At 32.0% G+C, this 19458-nt stretch overlaps 1 protein-coding gene across 10 annotated transcripts in view; it reads right to left on the bottom strand.

Moving 5' to 3' along the window:
- Positions 1-19458, bottom strand: part of LOC143252458 (uncharacterized) — a 67183-nt gene that overhangs the window by 27443 nt on the left and 20282 nt on the right. For 3 of the 10 annotated variants that reach the window (XM_076504615.1, XM_076504624.1, XM_076504632.1), the window contains 5 exons: positions 17753-18136; positions 15635-15877; positions 12965-13222; positions 4668-4724; positions 213-393 (listed from right to left, as the gene is read on the bottom strand). In XM_076504615.1, coding sequence (XP_076360730.1) covers positions 213-393; positions 4668-4724; positions 12965-13222; positions 15635-15877; positions 17753-18097 — 1084 coding nt within the window. In that variant the 5' untranslated portion in view covers positions 18098-18136. The remainder of the gene's footprint in view (positions 1-212; positions 394-4667; positions 4725-12964; positions 13223-15634; positions 15878-17752; positions 18137-19458) is intronic. The other 7 variants (XM_076504658.1, XM_076504667.1, XM_076504675.1 and 4 more) reach the window with 5 other exon arrangements.

The raw sequence follows: 19458 nt of genomic DNA on the forward strand, positions 1-19458 counted from the left end.
AAATATTTGAATAATCACACAAGCACACTTAATTTATAACACCAGTAGAATTAAATATATGAATAAATACACAAAATTTGTGAAAAACTATACATTCACACATATGGACAGCATATTACATTTACAATGCTTCAAGCCGCGTAGGTGTACGTTGGGAAAAAAGCGTTTTGGTTAAAGTAAGCAGTTATGCTTCATATAACAAGATATCTCACCAAGGATCTGGGAATGACTAGCTATCATAGCTGTTGGAGTCTGTGATGATATGATTTGGGGTGAGGATGTGAACTGCTTAAGCTGAGTACTAGTAAAAGCCTGGGGTGAAGACACAACTGATGATATAGGTGAAGGATAAATAGGTGATTTGGGCTGAAGTGCAGCTCCCTGGCTCATTATCTATTGGAAAATGGAAACATACTATGATATAATATTCCATAAACTATTTTTGTGGTAGGTTTCTGTCATAACTTTAAAACAATTATGTTAATCCCACATATTTATTATGAATTTAAAAGATAAAGCATTTTGCATAAAAACACTTCAAAAACCTAACACAATTATATTGGCCAAATTAATCATGCTTTTAGAATCTTGACATCTTATTCGTACACTAGGAAAAATGCAGAAACAATGCTTTAGTCAGTAATAAGGGGGAGAAGGACAGTTATCTTCTATTAATGCTTAATTATTTTAAATGTAAGGTTAATCTTACTGTTATTACACTTACAAAACTGGTCATGACACACAGTAAGTATAAAATATTGTATAATTTACTGTGCAAGCATACTAGAAAAAACTGACTTAAGTTGAAGAACCTTCATATTATTTGCAACTTCAGTTATTTCAGGATTAAGGCCAAATATCTGTAGGTCCTTGTCAGAATCTAGATAAACTAGCTTATAGGTTACTGATAATGATTAATTACAAGTCAATTCATGATTAAAACCCATTATATACAGTATATATATATATATATAGAGAGAGAGAGAGAGAGAGTTAATCAAGGCCAATAATTGTAAGTTAGGCTGCAACTAACATGTACTTGTAGATCACTTGTTACTTGTATGCAAGTTTTAATTAAAACTCAATAGTTAAAGAATATGTAACAGTTATGGTCCACTAGTCATACAATATGCTGAACTTAAACCCACTACTGAAGACATTGTAACTGCAAAACCAAGTACTCATAAGACATTTCACATTGAAAATAATGCATTATCAAGAGGAAATTTCTTGTATGACTCATTACTAACAGGTCAAGTAAAAATTGCAGTCATTACTTATGTCAGATCAAGATGGATATTTATAAACTATATCAATGTTAAGATCTGACACAACATGTTAGAGTTAGGACCCATTGCATAAAAGTAAGTCAAAGGTATGGCTCACTACATATGACAAGTTGCAAATAATGTTAAAACTAAATGCTATATATACTTTTGTGCAATAAACAAAATATATTGTATATATTTCATTCACTAATAACCATAATCAAATACTATATTTGTGATTAATTAGTCATGGATTAGATCAAGATTAAGGTCCATTACTTACATGATATGTCAAAGTTAATTAAGGTCCATAATTGCAATTTCTGCAAAAGTTAACACCTACTCATAAGGTTGTGTGTTTCTTGTTTGCAAGTTCTAATTAAAACCTGCTATCTAACAAAAATGTCATTAAGTAGTCCACATTTTAAATATTGTGTTCAGTCTTGGACTCCCTACCTTAGAAAGGACACAGTCTTGTTTGAAAGTGTTCAGAGTTTAAATTAGTGGACAGCAAAGCCTACATTGATAAAACAGGTCCTTTGTCTTTTGCTTGTTTCTGAATTTCATGCAAAGCTACATGAGGGCTATCTGTGCTAGCCATCCCTAATTTAGCAGTGCAAGACTAGAGAGAAGGCAGCTAGTCATCACCACCCACTGCCAACTCTAGGAGGTACTCTTACTAACAAAGAGTGGAATTGACCATCACATTATAAATACTCCCATGGCTGAAAGGGCAAGCATATTTGGTGGAACAAGGATTTGAACCCTCGACCCTTAGATTACGAGTCAAGTGCCTTAACCACCTGGTCATGCTGGGCCCCCTTGTCTTTTACTGTTTTACAAACAGTATCAAAAGTAAAGAGATCTAAAAATACAACTAAGAAAGATAATTGTTTGTCAGTTTAATTATTATTATTATTATTATTATTATTATTATTATTATTCAAAGAATAAATTATTCTAAAATTCTGAAAAATATTATGAAGGAAGTTACACAATTCAATAAAGCAACACTTTTCTAAATGATCACTAAATGAAGTGATGCAATGGTATTCAACATTTGTTAGAACAAAGATGTCGCTAAAGAACCAGTAGTCGGATATTGTATAAAACGTACATAATTAAAATGACAAGTTCAGCTTGACATCAAGCAAGAAGATGCATATTATGTGAATAAATACTTTATATAATAATATTTGTTCTAAAAACTACAATACTATAAATTTAGTAAGCAACTAAATTATGAAGACACTAAATAGAAAAAAAATTAATAAGTTTGGAATGCAGGTGAGCAAGTGGGTTTAAGCACAAGTAACAAAACAAGTGCAAGGGTTTAAAAATAATAAATTACAATCATTTTTTGACAATTGGATGAAATACCTTCAACAAGAATTCTGTTAATCATTACATACATCATTCAGCTGAAACTAGAAATTACTATAAAGTTTTACAAAAATAATGTAAACTTAATTAAACCCTAGGTTTAAACTATACACAATCATGCTTGTCTAGATTTAAGAACATTTATCTCTATGAAAAACAGTACAACCCACTGCTTTAACTTCAAACTAAAAGGAAAGAGGTTAAAAACAGTTAAAGAAACTTCAGTTTTTGCCAAGTTGATAATTAAAGAAACAGATATAATTTCATTTAAAAAAATAATGAAAACAAATTCAAGTCTAAGCCTATTCACAAATCAGTAACAGGTGTACTCATTATCCTGGTGCTCAATTAGTTGTCAACATTTATTTGGCAAATATGACCATACAAAACTAGACAACAGAGCAGTTGTTTGTAGACTATTAGAGTATGATTATTACAACAAACCAAATGCCTTTCAATTATGTAGAGAATTCCTTACAAAATTTATCTTAGAGCAATCAGATAAACTCGCAACTGGTAACACCAATTATGCATAACTTTTCCTAATTGTTTTGACTGAAAAATCCTAAATTATATCCAAAAACTGCTAAAACTAACAATTTCAAGCAAATATTCACAACAGGTTTTTATAGCCACCACTGAAGGTGGACATAGTTTATTTCGTACATGTATGCATGTTCTTGAAAAAGACTTAATGGCTATGGACAAAAACACATACATTTGTACTGTGACCCAACTTAGAATTAATTAGTTTCTTGAGGGTCAAGATCACAAGCAATTCCACTCACCCTTTTGCACTCGTGTGCTTCTCAGCAAGATTTCTCAAATGGCTAAACTGATTCGGATGAAAGTTGGTATACGTTTCAACTATGATCTAACTTAGAAGTAATTAGCTTTTTGAAGGACAAGGTCACAGCAACATTAGGAAACAAAAAATCCCTAAATATTAAGATTGGGATTAATGATTCACTATTTTTTGTTCTATAACTCAGTCACAAATGATCAAATTTTAACAAAACTTGGTGGCCATATATTGAATACCATTCTTCATTGTTGTTATCAATAAACACAGGCCATTTTTGATACAACTGACATACTCATATATTCTCTCTTTTGGGACCAAATATTATTAATGCTGCATGGCTGAGCAACCCTGCAGTTTATTGCTTTGTTCCCAAAGTTTTTTTAAGCAATCCCAAGAAATAGCTGAAAACAGGTTTTCTTTTACAATAAAACTGCCAGTTCTTCAAAATCACTTTTTGAGCTAATTTAAAATCAATTCAAGTAATAAGCACATTCCACCAAATACATCCATACTGGTTTATACTCAATTCAAGTTTAGTCTTTTTTGTCAACATGATGTTGAAAAACAGTCTTTTAGTAGTACTTAACCTCATCTAGGCTAATGATTCAAGTCTTTATAAATAGAGGAAATCTCACTCACATTGCATTAATTTAAAATTGAAGATTGCAATTCTAATAATACTATCCAAAAGAATTTCAGGAAACAAAGTTTTTATGAATCTCAGATTTAATGTTCAAATTATATTTTTACACCTTTCCAGGAATTTAATTGAAATTTATAATAAATTATTTTTCTTTTAGTATTAGAGAACTTTATTTTTATCCATTATCAGGGTGCAGATATGACATCATGAATACATCATATGCAGATCTAATGCACTGGCACCACAGGCAAAAATAATCTATCTACTTATGAAATAGTAGAACTGATCTTTCAAAAAATAACTTTTAGACTAAATAGGTAAATATAGAAACATCATTACAATTACTTGAAACTCACCGCGACAAAGAATGTGAAGGTTTTGAACCCAAAAGAAACATTTGCTTTTATTATGCAAGCAGAAGCACATGACCATTCTCGTGGAAATAAATTAATTAACTACAAGAACTAATCACTCATGTATAGAAGTTTGCATTATAAAAGCATTTTGCAATATCGGTTTTGATCAAAAAATACATGTCTTGCCTAAAAACTTTCATTATCACACTAACCTTAGGAGGAGGTATGGAAGGGGATCTTAATGGCATGTGAGCCACATTTCCTATAACCTATAGTGGGAGAAAAACAAAGTAAAACAAAAATAACAGATCAACTAAAAATTATGACTTTGTAAGGAACAAAAATACTAAACAGAAATGAAATAAGATACAAAACTAGGGTTTATAACAAACAAAAGTAAATAATGACAACATAAAAAAATACCATCACTATTTGCACTTTAATTTACATTGAGTTTTCACAAAAGAAAAACTAAAATTTACTTATGATCAAAATGGAAACTAATAAATTTCAAAAAACTGTTGAACCATCTAAGAAAAAGTTTGTTTCAGTTGTCACGATATGAAACCAAGTTAAAGTTGTTTTTTTAAACTTACACTTCTTGTTTTTAAAAAACATTAACCTTGGGTAAAAAAAGAAATTTTCTCACAATATGATAAATTAATTTCTCAGTGAAATAAAAAACAGCTAAAACAAGGACCAGAAAAATCACATTACATGAAATAGGAAAACATTTGTGTTATGACTATCATGTTATTTACAAAACTATTTGAAATTTGAATTAATTTAACATTAAATAAGTTGTAGCAGTATGGTAAAACAATACATTTCTGCTTTAAAAACAAAGCAACTTTTCACAATACATAAAGCAGATTGAATGACATTATTAGAAACATTCCTGTGCAGATACTATAACTGTTTTCAAGGTGCCTTCAGAATATCAATTGGACATGGGTCTTTGACCAGTGAAAATTAGGAAATTAGTGTTATAGAATATTTATATGTAAATAAAAATACTAGAGATTTTAACATTGATTTTAATTTAAGGAAATGCCAATCAAAACTCTTGTAATAGCATAAGATATATCTAACTTAACTCCTTTGGATTTACAGCTAGGTTATTTGTTTGTACATAAATTCAGTAAAATATATTACTTGTGTAGCTCAATACCAACTTAGTTAACAAACTTATATTATTTACCCTTGACTAATACAGACATTTAACAATTCTCAGTTGTATTTCTGATTTTACTAATATATCTCCTAAAATAAATCCAAATCAGTGTGTCAGTTGTTTTGAGCACAAGAAACCAAAACAAAAAACCAAAGCTGGTCAGATTTTAACTAGAAAGTTTAGAAATCCTCAAAGTTATGTGAATTATCCAAGAACCTCTTTCAGGAGTTCAAAAATACAGGTACATGTTTGGTTAATGTAAAAACCTTACTCAAATTTTTTTCTCAAGTACAAAATATCTTTATAATTTGTTAAATGAATATAAAAAGGTGTTGAATAACAAGTTCAACAAAATATTATAATGAGAATATGCACATTAAATAATCTTAAACTGTTTATAAACATTACACATGACAACCTCTTCACAACTGATGGTACATTTTATACATGTGCCTATGGGTTTTAGGAATGATGCTAATTAATTGAGTGATAATTCATATTACATTAATATAAATTCTGACATAACCTTAACTAACACTTAAATATCATTTCACATTTATAATTTGTAAACAACTGAGGGGTACATATAATATTCAACAACTTTGTAGATGTACTATGAAACACAAAATATTGTTAAAATAATGATTTTTGTAAGAAATTTAATTAATGTCAGGTACATAAATACACAACATCAGAATAGCACAATATATTCTTCTGTTTCAGTTTACAATTCATAGTTTATCTTTGAAGGAAGTTCTTCGTTTTACCCTGAAAACATCTTCCACAATCAGTCGTAAATTAATTATTAATTTAAGCAGTGGAAAAATATCCAAAGCCACATACTATGTTCATAGTAGTTTATAGATCAAGGACAGATCAATGAGCATGTACAACTTCAAAATTCAACACAACGTGTGTTTTTATTCAATGATTTAATATTTTGTTATTTGCAAGTTTTTCCAAGGATTGAGCTGTCAAAAATATTTAATTATTTAATCACAGAATGGGTTGGCACCTACTGACCATTATCCTAATATAGCACACTATTGATGTTGGCTTGAACAATTGCAATTACTCTTAGATGTGTGCTCTCATCTAGGTTTACATAGTTGTAAGGTGCACTAGGCATTTATTGTTATTTCAAAAGTTTAACTAGATGAAAACTGAAAGGCTGCAACTTTAATATCACATTTAGTTCCTCTAGATAGTCTCAAAGATCTTGTAATGGGTTATACAGTTAAGATCTGGGTTGTGGGTGAGTCACTAAAACTTCATTGTCATTTTCAAACCAAGTATGGTATAAGTATTCCAAGATAGTCATCTTTAAAACATAAAAATAAGAAAAACAATGAAATAAGTTAATCTTCATTAAAACTTAATTTGATAAGATTAACCCTTTTCATTGTGTATTAGTTATGGTTTGTTGATGTTTTGGGACAGGGAGCATTATTCTGCCAGAACAGCTCACTCGCCTACTAAACAAAAAACAACTCCTTCATGTCTCCTAAAAGTAGTCACTTCAGAGTTCTCATCCATCAATACACAGAACAAACCACACAACTTACCACTTCCACCACATCCTTTCAAAGACAAAACAATCATGTAAAATGATTTACCTGTGTGCATCAAAACCCACTATTTTAACATCAATTTGATACTGTGTAAAGCAGTTTATAATTCACACAATAGTTGTAACCAAATCATTTTCCAACTGCTGTTCTTAGAATAACATTTATTTTGTGTATTTATTTAAATACTTCCAATGTATCTACACTGGGGACAACATGGAGTACAAACCTCACAGACAATGTAAGTTCACATGTATTAGAATCACCATGAATTTGTTACAACTATGATTCCTGGAACTTTTTCAGAAACAAGCAAAAAAAGTTTGTGAAGATCCAACAGCACTTAAGATTAATTTGAGTTATTTTTAATATTCTAGTGCTAAGTTCACAATAACTTTCAATGGTTTTAAAACACTGACTCTTCATATATGAATTAACACTTTCAGCAGCTTTATTTTTTCCCTTTTAAAAACCATTTATTTCACAATAGTTGTCATCTTTGACACACTGCACCACTTTTAATTCACATAAGTATTATAGCTTTATACTTATTTTCCTATTCAGATTTCCAATAGGTACCTACCTCTTTTCAGATGTACCACAATTTTCATTTAGTGTTGCCCTCTATTCCATATTCTTTTGCATGCCACATGCCTCACCCACACACCTCACCAATATGGTTCAACTACATCATCATGCAATAACTCTCTGCCAATAAGAGTGCAACATATTCTTCTATACCAAGCATACCATGCATGCACCAAGAAGGATCCACACCATCTTCACCTCAAGTTAAGAAGAAAGAACAGACAGTGTGTGAAAAACCAATCTACAAAATGGGTACACAGGCACAAATCAACAACCAACCACACATCTGGTAACCTCACATCCAAATGACAGTAGGAAAAGATATGCCAATGTAACAGATCCCCTTTTTTGCACACTAGAACTTCACTGTCAATATCAACCTCAGGTAATGAAGGAGTATGAGAGGAAGTACCATGGCTCTGATCAACATTATCACCCAGGTAGTACCTCACAGAAGACAAAGTGCAATGTCACTCTCCAGGCCTCACTGCATGGAAGTTGATTATTCCCACTGCACAGAGACAGATTCTGAAACAAACTGAATGAAGAAAAGATGTGGTGGATCCACTCCAAAGCAACATCAAACTCTGGATAGTACCACACAAAGGCTGGAGCACAACAGCAATCTCCAGGTTACACTGCATAGAAGTGCATTGCATCCATAAAATATAGTTAACTTTACCCTCTAGTTAAAATTGCACAGAAACTGCATGCAACATCAACCTCCAGGACTCACTACATGGAGGTGGAACATGTTTATAAATATGTGCAGCAGAAGTTGAAGCTCAACATCACCCTTCATATCCCCCACACATAATTGGATTGCATCTAGAAAATATAAGCAACCTCATCCTCTATCTATGTAACTGCATACATCAACCTTTGGGATCCAGCACACAGAAATGGAGTGCATGATTGAAAGATCACACATCTATACCAGCAGTACACCACTGTCTTACTCTCTACAGAATGAAAGAACACATTCAGGAGGACTCATCTATGGTCCACCACTCCAGTGAAATCAGAACTGGAAAGTGACAAGAGCTCATATTTCACTAGAAGAACAATAGGAAGAAAATGAGGCAGTGTCCTGAAGACACTGACACTGTATACAGTGCAATAGGTGACTAAGAAATCCCGATTTTGAAAAACAGATCTCTCCAATTTATTCAATTAGAGGGATGGGAAGTTATTCCCTTTTACTTTATTCATGTAAATCCCCAGGTTATTGCAGTCTGAGTCTGGAATAGGTATATTAATGAAGTAAATACACCATGAGGAAATATCTGGCAATCTTATGGAACACCCCATCTCAACAGAGTACATCATTGTATCATACGAGGTCTGTTAAAAAAATATGCAGACTGTTTGAATTGCGCGGTTCCAGTTGGTTCCAGGGAATTAGCTAGGTGTCGCTAGGTTCGCACAGATAAGTTAATTACGACACCATTTCCCAATTGCAGATATCTTCATTTGTGTATTAGCTATGCGGTTTTAAGTGAAGTGCAATTTTTTTCGTTTGGCAGATTTCAGAATGAATGACCTGAAGGAGCAACGACTTGCTGTGAAATTTTGTATTAAACTTGGAAAATCTGCAACTGAAACTTTTGCTATGCTTAACACGGCTAACGGTGATGTTGCTATGAAGCGTACGGCATGTTTCAAGTGGCATGAACGTTTTAAGGATGGTCGACAGTCCATTGAAGATGATGAGTGTCCTGGATGTCCTTCCACATCAACTGACGACCCACACGTCGACAAAATCAACACCCTGGTGCGAGCAAATTGACGACTGACTGTCAGGGAGCTTGCTGAAGACTGTGGGATATCAGTTGGATCTTCTTACGAGATTTTGACTGAAAAATTGAAGATGCACCGCGTTGCTGCGAAATTTGTGCCTCAGAACTCGTGAGTTTTTGGCCAAACACTCGATCACTATTCTTCCCCACTGCCCCTACTCACCTGACCTTGCTCCTCGCAATTTTTTCTTGTTCCCCAAACTCAAAAGACCCTTGAAAGGAAGAAGATTTGAGACAATTCCCGAGATTAAGGCAAATGCAACAAAGGAGCTGGAGGACATTACAAAAGAAGCGTACCAGGACTGTTTCAACAAGTGGAAACACCGTTGGGATAAGTGTGTGCATTGGGGAGGAGAGTACTTTGAAGGGGTCCCAGACCTGTAACTTCTAAATAAAGTACATTTTGTTTTATGACGTCAGTCCGTGTATTTTTTTTAACAGCCCTCGTATCCATAAAATGTGGATTTTATTATTGGAAGCATACCTGCATATGCAATGCTTACCCCTGTGCATGATTCAAATTCTAAAAGTGGCATGCCCCTAGTAGGGAAAAACTAATACAGAAAAAAAAAAGATAATTTACCCAGTCATGACCATGCCAAACTTTGAAGGATGGCAAAAGTCAAAAGGTGGTACCCTGATGAAAAAGAAACAGTTCCCCAACAAGCTGGAACATGTACATACCAAACAGAAGTCACAAGTCTGACTAAAGAGCTTCCTACAATGAACAACAAAAGATGAGACTCCATGAAAAAGGGAAGGTGTCCAACTGAAGAGTCTACACATGAATCTAATGACTTTTGAAAAGTCTCCAAAATGAAACTGATGGAAAAAAGAAGCCATCTAGAAGTCAAAGATAATGAGAGGGTAGATAAGCCTGTAAAAAGACAGCAGCCTTCCCAATATAAACATAAAAATTGCATGTGAAGGGATAAGACTGAAGATGACAATAGTGCCAAGGAGGAGTAAGGAGGGAAAGTGTATCCTCTGAAAACCCCTCAGGAAATCAATGGAGTACTTAGGTAAAGAGATGTTAGAAAAGTACTGCAATACAACTGGAAAGGCAAGATAAATGTGGGAAAATGAACATGAGAGAAATGTATGATTATCAGAGACAACTTCCCACGAGCAAAACTGACTGTTATGTTATCATAATTTGTCTTGAACATGTCTACGATTTATTATAGTGCATATTATGACTTAAAATAGTCTGAAATTTTAATTTAGAAGTTGACTATGTTGATATGCATCAAATTATAATGTTTGCCAACAAGATTGATATACCCACTTTTCTTTCTTAATACAAATATATTTTAATATAAAAACAACACTAAAATTAAAATAATACCTATTACAAATGTTTACTATAAATAACACATGCACAAGTTTTACAACCTTATAAAACAATAAGGAGTCTTCTACCTGTTCTGGAACTGACTATTCTATTAACGATTTATCACAAACAAACTGATTCTCAGTCGATACTGTTACACTTAATACCTAGCTAGGTAGCTCTGTTCTTGGCTGGCCTCATGCTATTTACAAGCTGACTTTTCTGCAATGAAATTATCCAAAGTCCTCACAGAAATACTAACATCCAAAGTTAATTGACTGAAGCTAAACAATTTGTAATGTTTGAAATCAATAAACATTCCTACTAAAATATATATAGTTTCCAAATTAAGTGTTTATAATATGTTATAGATTCAAAGTTCTATAGTATACTAACTAACAAATTAGCAATATATCTAACTAAAACAAACATCATTACTAAAATAAATATATACCAGTAAGTCTGTTACAACTGCAAATGCTTGGCATTAAGAAAGGGTTTATATCAAATAGCAAATATACCCAAGCATAACAATAAGGCCATGGACAATGAGACATGCTACACCAACCCTAAAATAAGAAAAAAAAAAAAGGTCAACATGAACCCTGATGTCAGGGGAAGGAAGAAAAAAAAAAGAGTAAATCTAATGATAAGCATGTAATTTTTTTAAACAAAATTAAAAATAAATAAAAAATTAAACACCTAAGAAAGTATATCAAATATGACAGAGTTAGGCCTAGTAGCATTCATAGGGGATTCACAGAAAGGCACAACAGGATTAGAAAGTTAAAAGACTGTCAAAATCTTCCTCTCCATGAATAGGGTCAGACAATGCATGAAAAGTCCAAACACTATCAGGTGAAAAAGAATGCCTCATGTAAGGAACAATTACTCAATGAAAATCAAAAAAAATTTTCAATCAAATTTTCAAATGATTAACATGCAAAATGCAGTTGAAAGATTTATCAACGAATACGTGGAAGTTCAAGGCTTGTGGCCTGCGACAAATGTTTTACATACAGAGGGCAGCACTGAACAATAGCTAAACATGTAAAAAAGAGATAACATACAGTATTTGAAATATATGCACAGAGCTTAATGATGGACCATATCTTATGTTCAAGAGGAATTTGGATGCTCACAAAGCAGTATAACATTTCAAAATATCTTCCAAAGCAAAAATGTAAATTAGTTACTCAATGTTTCTGTTTTGCATTAACCTGAAGATTTTGACTTGCATCTGAGATTGTCATTATTTTCAAGCATACATAATTCAGATAATTAATGAATTCCTATTTTCATTTCTTTATTGCATAGCTACTGATCTTCCATTTTTACAAACTTCATTGTAAAACGAAAATGTTTCAGTTGTTTGATGACTGTTTACTGGTCTAGAAACTGCATGATAAACCAATATGAAAGCAGTAAACAATATGGATATTTATAATCCTTTAGACACTGCCAAGAGGAAAACACTTGAAGAATACACACACGAATAACTTTTAAAATTTCAAATTAATCTCAACATTTCAGTCAATGATAATATGAGAATGCTACATGTTACTTTAAACTGTGTGTAACTGATTTTTTTCTGAACATGTTCATATACCTTCTATACAGTTACAGTGATAATACTTACCTGCCACTTAGTTTGATGTGTGAATAAGGTTTGAATAATTGTCCACTTCCACTTTACCTTCTTCATATTACCAGATTTATTTTACTATTTCAGTACAGAAAATTTGATAGTTTTGTCTATGATTTTTTTTATAACATTCTTGTTTGAGATTTCTACAAATTGTGTAACTTGTGAATATAAAGCAGATTCATTTACTACCAGGTTTTCAAATATATTTAAAATGAAATACAATTAAGTAGTTTTTTTGTTGTTTGTTGTTTGTTTGTTTTTACTATCATGTATGCAAGATCTTCCTACTTTTGATAAACTGGTACAGCCATCACTTCTACCAAAAGTTGTTACAATGAACAATAAGTTAATAGATTCTTTAATGATATTCACTATGTTAGTGACAATCTGAAAACTCACAAAAGGTTGCTTTCCTCTTGAGCTATCACCGATGGTTTTATTCTCTATAGGAAGAATGGATGGCTGGCTGGAAATCACTCCTAACTGACCAATGACCACTGCCTGTTGGCTTGTGGTGGAAGGGGCAAAACCTGACTGACCCTGGATAACAGCAGTAGACTTTGCTGAGATCACCTGGCCTACAACACAACTTTTCCCACCTGTTGCGATAACTTGCCCTCCTCCAGACACAAGGTTGGCCGTACTAATCCCACTTCCCTGAGTAAAAATTATAAAATCAATGTCAGTCCCACCTTCCAAAGGGAAAAAGTGAAAAATAGTGTACAAAACGTATGACCAACAGCATACAAGGCAGTGAGTCATTATAACCACGTGTAAATAGCCTGGTGGTGAAACATTAAACTTTTTCTGTACAAGATCACCAACACCTTTGTTGGCCCTTAGTTTCCCCAAAATAGTAGTAATTTTTGTAATTCTAATGTAAATTATCACAGGGTCACTTTTCAGCAAGTACCCTTGCTAATTTAATGCTGTATTTTTAAGAAGCTTTAAAGCAAATAAAAAAATTAAGAAATTTCCCAAAAGAAAAATGATAGAGAACACTAACCCAAAAGCAGTATAAAAGTCTGTTTCAATAGAAATGTATACTAACCTTCTGACAAAGAATGTTGATTTTGTGTTTTGAAATAACTTTTACCATTTCCCACAATGGTATATTTACATACACCTACTGTATATTGCAATTCTGAAAAAGAAAATCAATAGATGCAAGTCTATTTTCTTCTTAATCAACATGTGTCTTGAAATACAGTTTCATGTCCCCAAGTTGTATTTCTTTTTAACTGATGGATCTATCAAGCAGAAATTTCAAAATTGACATAAAAGAAGTAATTAAAAAAGTGTACAAATATGTATTGTGCCTCCAAAAATACATTTAAACAAGTAACACTTTTACTGCTCGTTATGTCCCAGAGTAAGTTTTATAAATTATTATTATAATACTGTTACAAGATATCCTACAGTGAAATGTATTGCTTAGCATTTGAAAATTAATATTCGACATTGCTGTATTGCTACAGAAATTAACCATTTCAAAAAACATGTTACAACTTTAACACTTTTGAGATAAAAATTACAAATTATTTAGCAATTACAACAGTGCCAGTTAAGAATGGAAATTATTTTGGTACTAATAACAAAATGTAACCAAAATTTTTTAGTAAATAAAGGATTCATCATCAAGCATAACAACATTCCTTTTTCCAAACTGAATGATCTTCTAGCTTCAAAGTCATTTAAATGATTTATAGAATTGATCACCCACAAAGTACATTTCTCATTTGATTTTTCCATTGAAGTAATAAAATGATAATTCTGGATTATGTGCTACAGATAATAGGTTACAATGATGATCAATCCATAGATTCACTGCAAAAAATTTTGTAATTATATATCTGAAAGTTATTTATGCAATTTGATCTTCATGTATATTAGTTTGGCTAACATTGTATAAACTTAATGATTTAGGTAGTTTTAAATCTGGATCAGAACCAACATATGCTGTTAGGAAAACTTGAGTCTAAATTTCATAAAAGGGAATAAATTTTTTATGTTTAAGTTATGTAAGCAATTAGCTACAGAAAGGTTTCACACCCACAGACCACAAGATATGAAGAAAACATTATAACAGTTATCAATTATGTCCTCTCACTCAGTTACCATTGCAACAGATTTGTCATATTTTAAAAGAAAAAAACTTAATCACAAAAATAATAAAAAGAAGGCACGTCTACTAAAGATAACTGTTGCAAATGAGATTATTTACAAAACAAAAAGCATCACACTGTTCGAGTTTACACACTAGGATCATATTCAGGAAGATACCAGCAACAAAGTGTACCCCAGCAATGGTAAGGCAATTATCCCATCTTATAAGAGATGTAACTGAAAATTCAAGAACACAAAGGTCAGTGGAAAAGTGATTCACTGCCCCTGGCAATAGCAAAATCAAGAAGGATTTAAGTCTGGACAAGCACCACAAGTCACATGTACAGAAATTGTTTCCATAGCATTCATTCAACCATCACCCACATGAAGCAGTTGCAAATGAGATAGGTATTAATGCTATTTAATACAAAGAAATGTTGTTCAACTTGTCACATGCAGCACCTACCTATGATAATTTTGTTGAAACAGACACTGAGAAATTGTCATCCTTATACACTAGATGGAGTCTGATAAACATGCAGGGAGATGTAATGTACTTTTAACATGACAACTTTACAATGAAGCCTTTTGCAACTGTAACTATTCTGCAGGGTTATTGTTAAAATACACAATCCATTAAAGCAGGACTAATGTAGCAACATGAACTGTAATGAACTGCCAAAATTCTAAAATCATTTTTATAAGCTATAATTTATCTTGTAAAGCCTGACCACATCTATTGTTTGAGAATTATCTCATAAAATTGTATTTTTCTTGAAAATAAAAAACCAAATGGAACTTCTCTTTTAGATTCACAGATTTCTCCCCATACATCAAAAATTTGAAAACTAATTTGAAGATTGTAAAAATTAAAAGTTTTAAATGAAATATTATGACATACAATTAACTGTTCTTTAACAAAAAGAAAGATACTTAGAAGCAAAAATATCAACTAGCACAAACCTTCCCGACTGTGTTAACTGACTGTATTGGTGTTGCTGGAATGAGAGTTGGACCTGTGACAGCAACTCCTTTCTGGTCCATTGGTCCTTTATTTTGTAACTGGAAACTAAGAGTTGGTGCAGATCCAATGTTCTGCAATGTTGGACCCATGCTAGCTTGTTGGAAGGTGAGATTTCCAGGGAGAAGCATGTGTTGCTGAGGGTAAAGCTGTTGCAAACAACTTGGATTGTGGATTACTTGGACCTATTAAAAAAAAAATTAACAAAAATGCCCAAGTATAATATGCACTCTTTTTTCCTCCAAATACCTCCCAAAACACTCAGTCAGCATTATATTATCACACATTCTTTTTGTTAGGTATTTTACTAGAAACTATCACCAAAAATAACAAATGTATCATTACTTAAAAGGTTTCAAAAAATGTTGCACAGCCAGATGATATGCTGTGGAAAGAATGAAAGCAAAGTTCAAGGAAATAAATCCAATGGCAGTGACAATTACAGCACTGAAGATTTAAATGAAGATGAACAATTAGCTCAGTGCATAATTATGTAAAAAATGTTTAAAAGATTTCCAAGAATGTTTAATGTATCAATATTTTTTTTACTGTATTTAGAAGTTATACAATACATTTTATGCAACTAATGTGTAAAATAGAAATATTTCTTCAATTTAATCTTTCAAAATTGGATGTGCATCATATTGAAACACACACACAAGTATTATATATAAAAATAATGAAGAAAAAACAAATTCTATTTAATTAGTAAATTACTGTGTTTCCCTAGAGATAATCTGTACTACTTTGATGCCTACATTACTCAATTACAATTAGATCAACATAATAGATTAGAAATATTTATTGAATATTTAATTTTGAGTGAATTGTACAGAAACTGCAGTGCTCTGGTGGTAGCTCTGAATAAGAGAAAATTTATTAGACCAATTTCTCACAAACTTTACATGAGATTAGGGTTCAATATCTTAGTTAAAAAATAATTTTTAATGTATCAACACTCCCGCAGTATTGTTTTGATATTGATAGAAAAAAGCTTTTAAAATCAAGACTACTTTTGCTCAGGGTTACTCAATTTAGACATTCATTTGCACTGTAAGAATGAAACCAATAACAAATCTTATCCCAGCAATAGTAAAAAACAAATGAAATTGCACCATCTTGCAAGAGAACTGAAAATCCAAGAGCACAGATGTCATCAGAAAGTCACCCACTGCCTCAGGCAACAGAACAGTCAAAATATCTAAGACACACTGGCTACAACTCAGCAAAAACAGCAATAGATGTTCTTTAACTATTTTTAAGACTTCTAGTTACCGAGGTCTAATCAATTATATCTACATTTGTCACTCACTAAATGATCTTAGAAAACAAAAGTTGTTAAAATGAGAACAAAAGCATCTTATTCTTACTAGACCCTTCTGCTTCAGCTATTATTGTCCATTTTTAATTGTATTCTAATATTTCTGGATGATTTCTCCTTGTGATTGCCTTAACTTGAACAGGAACCCCACTATAGCTGAATCCACAATATTTGTATTTTTGAAAACATCACACCTTCCAACTAAGGTGAACATGGACTTTAAATATTTTCAGTATATATTCACTAATATAGCACGATAAATGTCTTGCTATACATAAATTACTTTGAAAAAGCAAGAGACATTCTCTAAAATCTTGACAGAAATGGAGGTTAGAACTTAATTTCAAAAGACTTCTCTGCATAAGATGAAAGAATGAACACAACAGTTGTAATGACCCAAATAGCCACCAATTTCTGTACAATTAAATCCCAATTTTATAGTTCAAAAATATCAAAGAAAATTCAGAATATTCTCTATACTATGTATAGAGAATGCAAGAAATTATAAGATGTAAAACACATTTTAATATTTTTGTAATATTTCATTACTGAATATTTACTTTTGTGAGACTAGTGGAATAAAGGAATACATATATGGATAAATAACTATGCACACACAGTACATGTTTGTCTGGATGTTATACTAACAATAAATTAGTCAAAAAATTAACACTTCATACCTGTGGAAATAAACATGGAGTTTTAAATCAAACCATAATCACACTACATAAAATTTTACCTGTGGAAATAAAGAAGGTGCTACATTTGCAACTGCAGTCTGTCCCATATTCTGAGTGTTAACAGAATTCTGAGGATGCACTGTGGATGGAGTAGGAGCTGAAGGAATTGGTGTAGGACATGGTGCTGGTGTAACCATTCCTTCTTGAGGTGCTGGTGTAGCAGGTGCAATTGGATGTGGCATTGTTGTTGAAAGGGAAACAGGTCCTGATGCCATTGTCATAGTTGTGGTAACCTGACTTGATGGTGGTGCTTGCATTTCAGCTGGAGACATACAGGAAAATGAAGTAGATGTAGTTATGGGAGAGGCTGGAAGAGAGCTTTGAGATAACTTGTCTGTGCTCATTCCTGGGTTGAAACCAAAATTATGCACGTTCCCCACAACCTGTGTTATGCAAAGTTAATTTAAGTTTAAGAATGCTACTTTATCAACTCATCCCTAGTTTAATTACTAACCCATAATGATGTAAAACTACACAAGTCCAATAAAACATTACTTTTTTCACATTACTGAAGAGCTTTAGCCTTTATACTATTAACCAGATGCAATTATCAAACCTGCTGTTACTGTACTTAAAAAACCGAAAGCTCTCTGTCAGTCAAATGATACTGCAAGACATCTTGAGGAATATGAAGTGAGGTGTACAAAATACTCCCAAAATCAAACTGGTACAAAAGCACGCGTTTGTTCAGAATAAGTTCCCATCATTTTTCTTGTGACCCAAAAATGTAATTTTTCTGATAATTAATCAAACACATTACTGACCACCTTCAGATAAGTAAAATTGCATTACAGAAGAGAATTTAACACAAGCTTATAAATGACATGGCATAAAGTTTGATTAAAGTTATTTGTCCATACTTTGTTACCAGTTAACTTAATCTATGGTTTACTAATGGTTATGCTATTTAAGTACAATAGCTTGCCCTATTTTTTTTAAACACTAACTGAACATTTATCATTTCAGACCTTTTATACAACTGCCTCATAAAATAGGTTATAAACCTACAATTATCTGATGTTTTAATATATCTTTTAAGTTTAAAATTTTAGGTATGCTTTAAAAACAGACTTACTTCAAAATCTAGGTGAAAAATAACAGTTTCTTTGAAATATAGATATACTGTAGACACAATTTAGTCACATCATTTAATTAACATTTAATGTTCAGTTCTAATAATTAACTTTAAAATAAATTTACAACACTTCTAAAGAGCAAAGTAACTTAGTACAGAAATAGACAACCAGTACAGAGCTCTGAATAACTAAAATTAAAGCTACTTATTTACTGATCAAATGTGTAAATGTGAATATGAACAAAATACATTAGTTCTAAACAACAGTTCAATAACCAAGTGGTTTAGCTGGAATACAAGATGTCATATTTATTTTATTTGTCATATATCATGAACAGAGGACTTTACAATGGCCAACATCACAAACCAATAAAATAAGTGAAAATGTGGCTTCAGTGACCAAGGTAATCTTGAACACATACACAATGACAATAACACGTTATAAACTTGTGCTTTAACATTGCAGATAGAGAAAAATGTCACGATACTGAATTGTTCTGTGTAGAAAATAGAATTCATACTTACAGTAAATGTACAAATACAGACTCATGTAGCACGTTTTAGTTTTGGGTTCTAAATGCAAGTTGGTTTCCTAAGGTGAAAAACAAAAGTGACCTACTCTTTAAACCA

The sequence above is a fragment of the Tachypleus tridentatus genome, chromosome 1, assembly GCF_004210375.1.
Source record: "Tachypleus tridentatus isolate NWPU-2018 chromosome 1, ASM421037v1, whole genome shotgun sequence".
In the NCBI taxonomy this organism is placed as follows: Eukaryota; Metazoa; Arthropoda; class Merostomata; order Xiphosura; family Limulidae; genus Tachypleus; species Tachypleus tridentatus.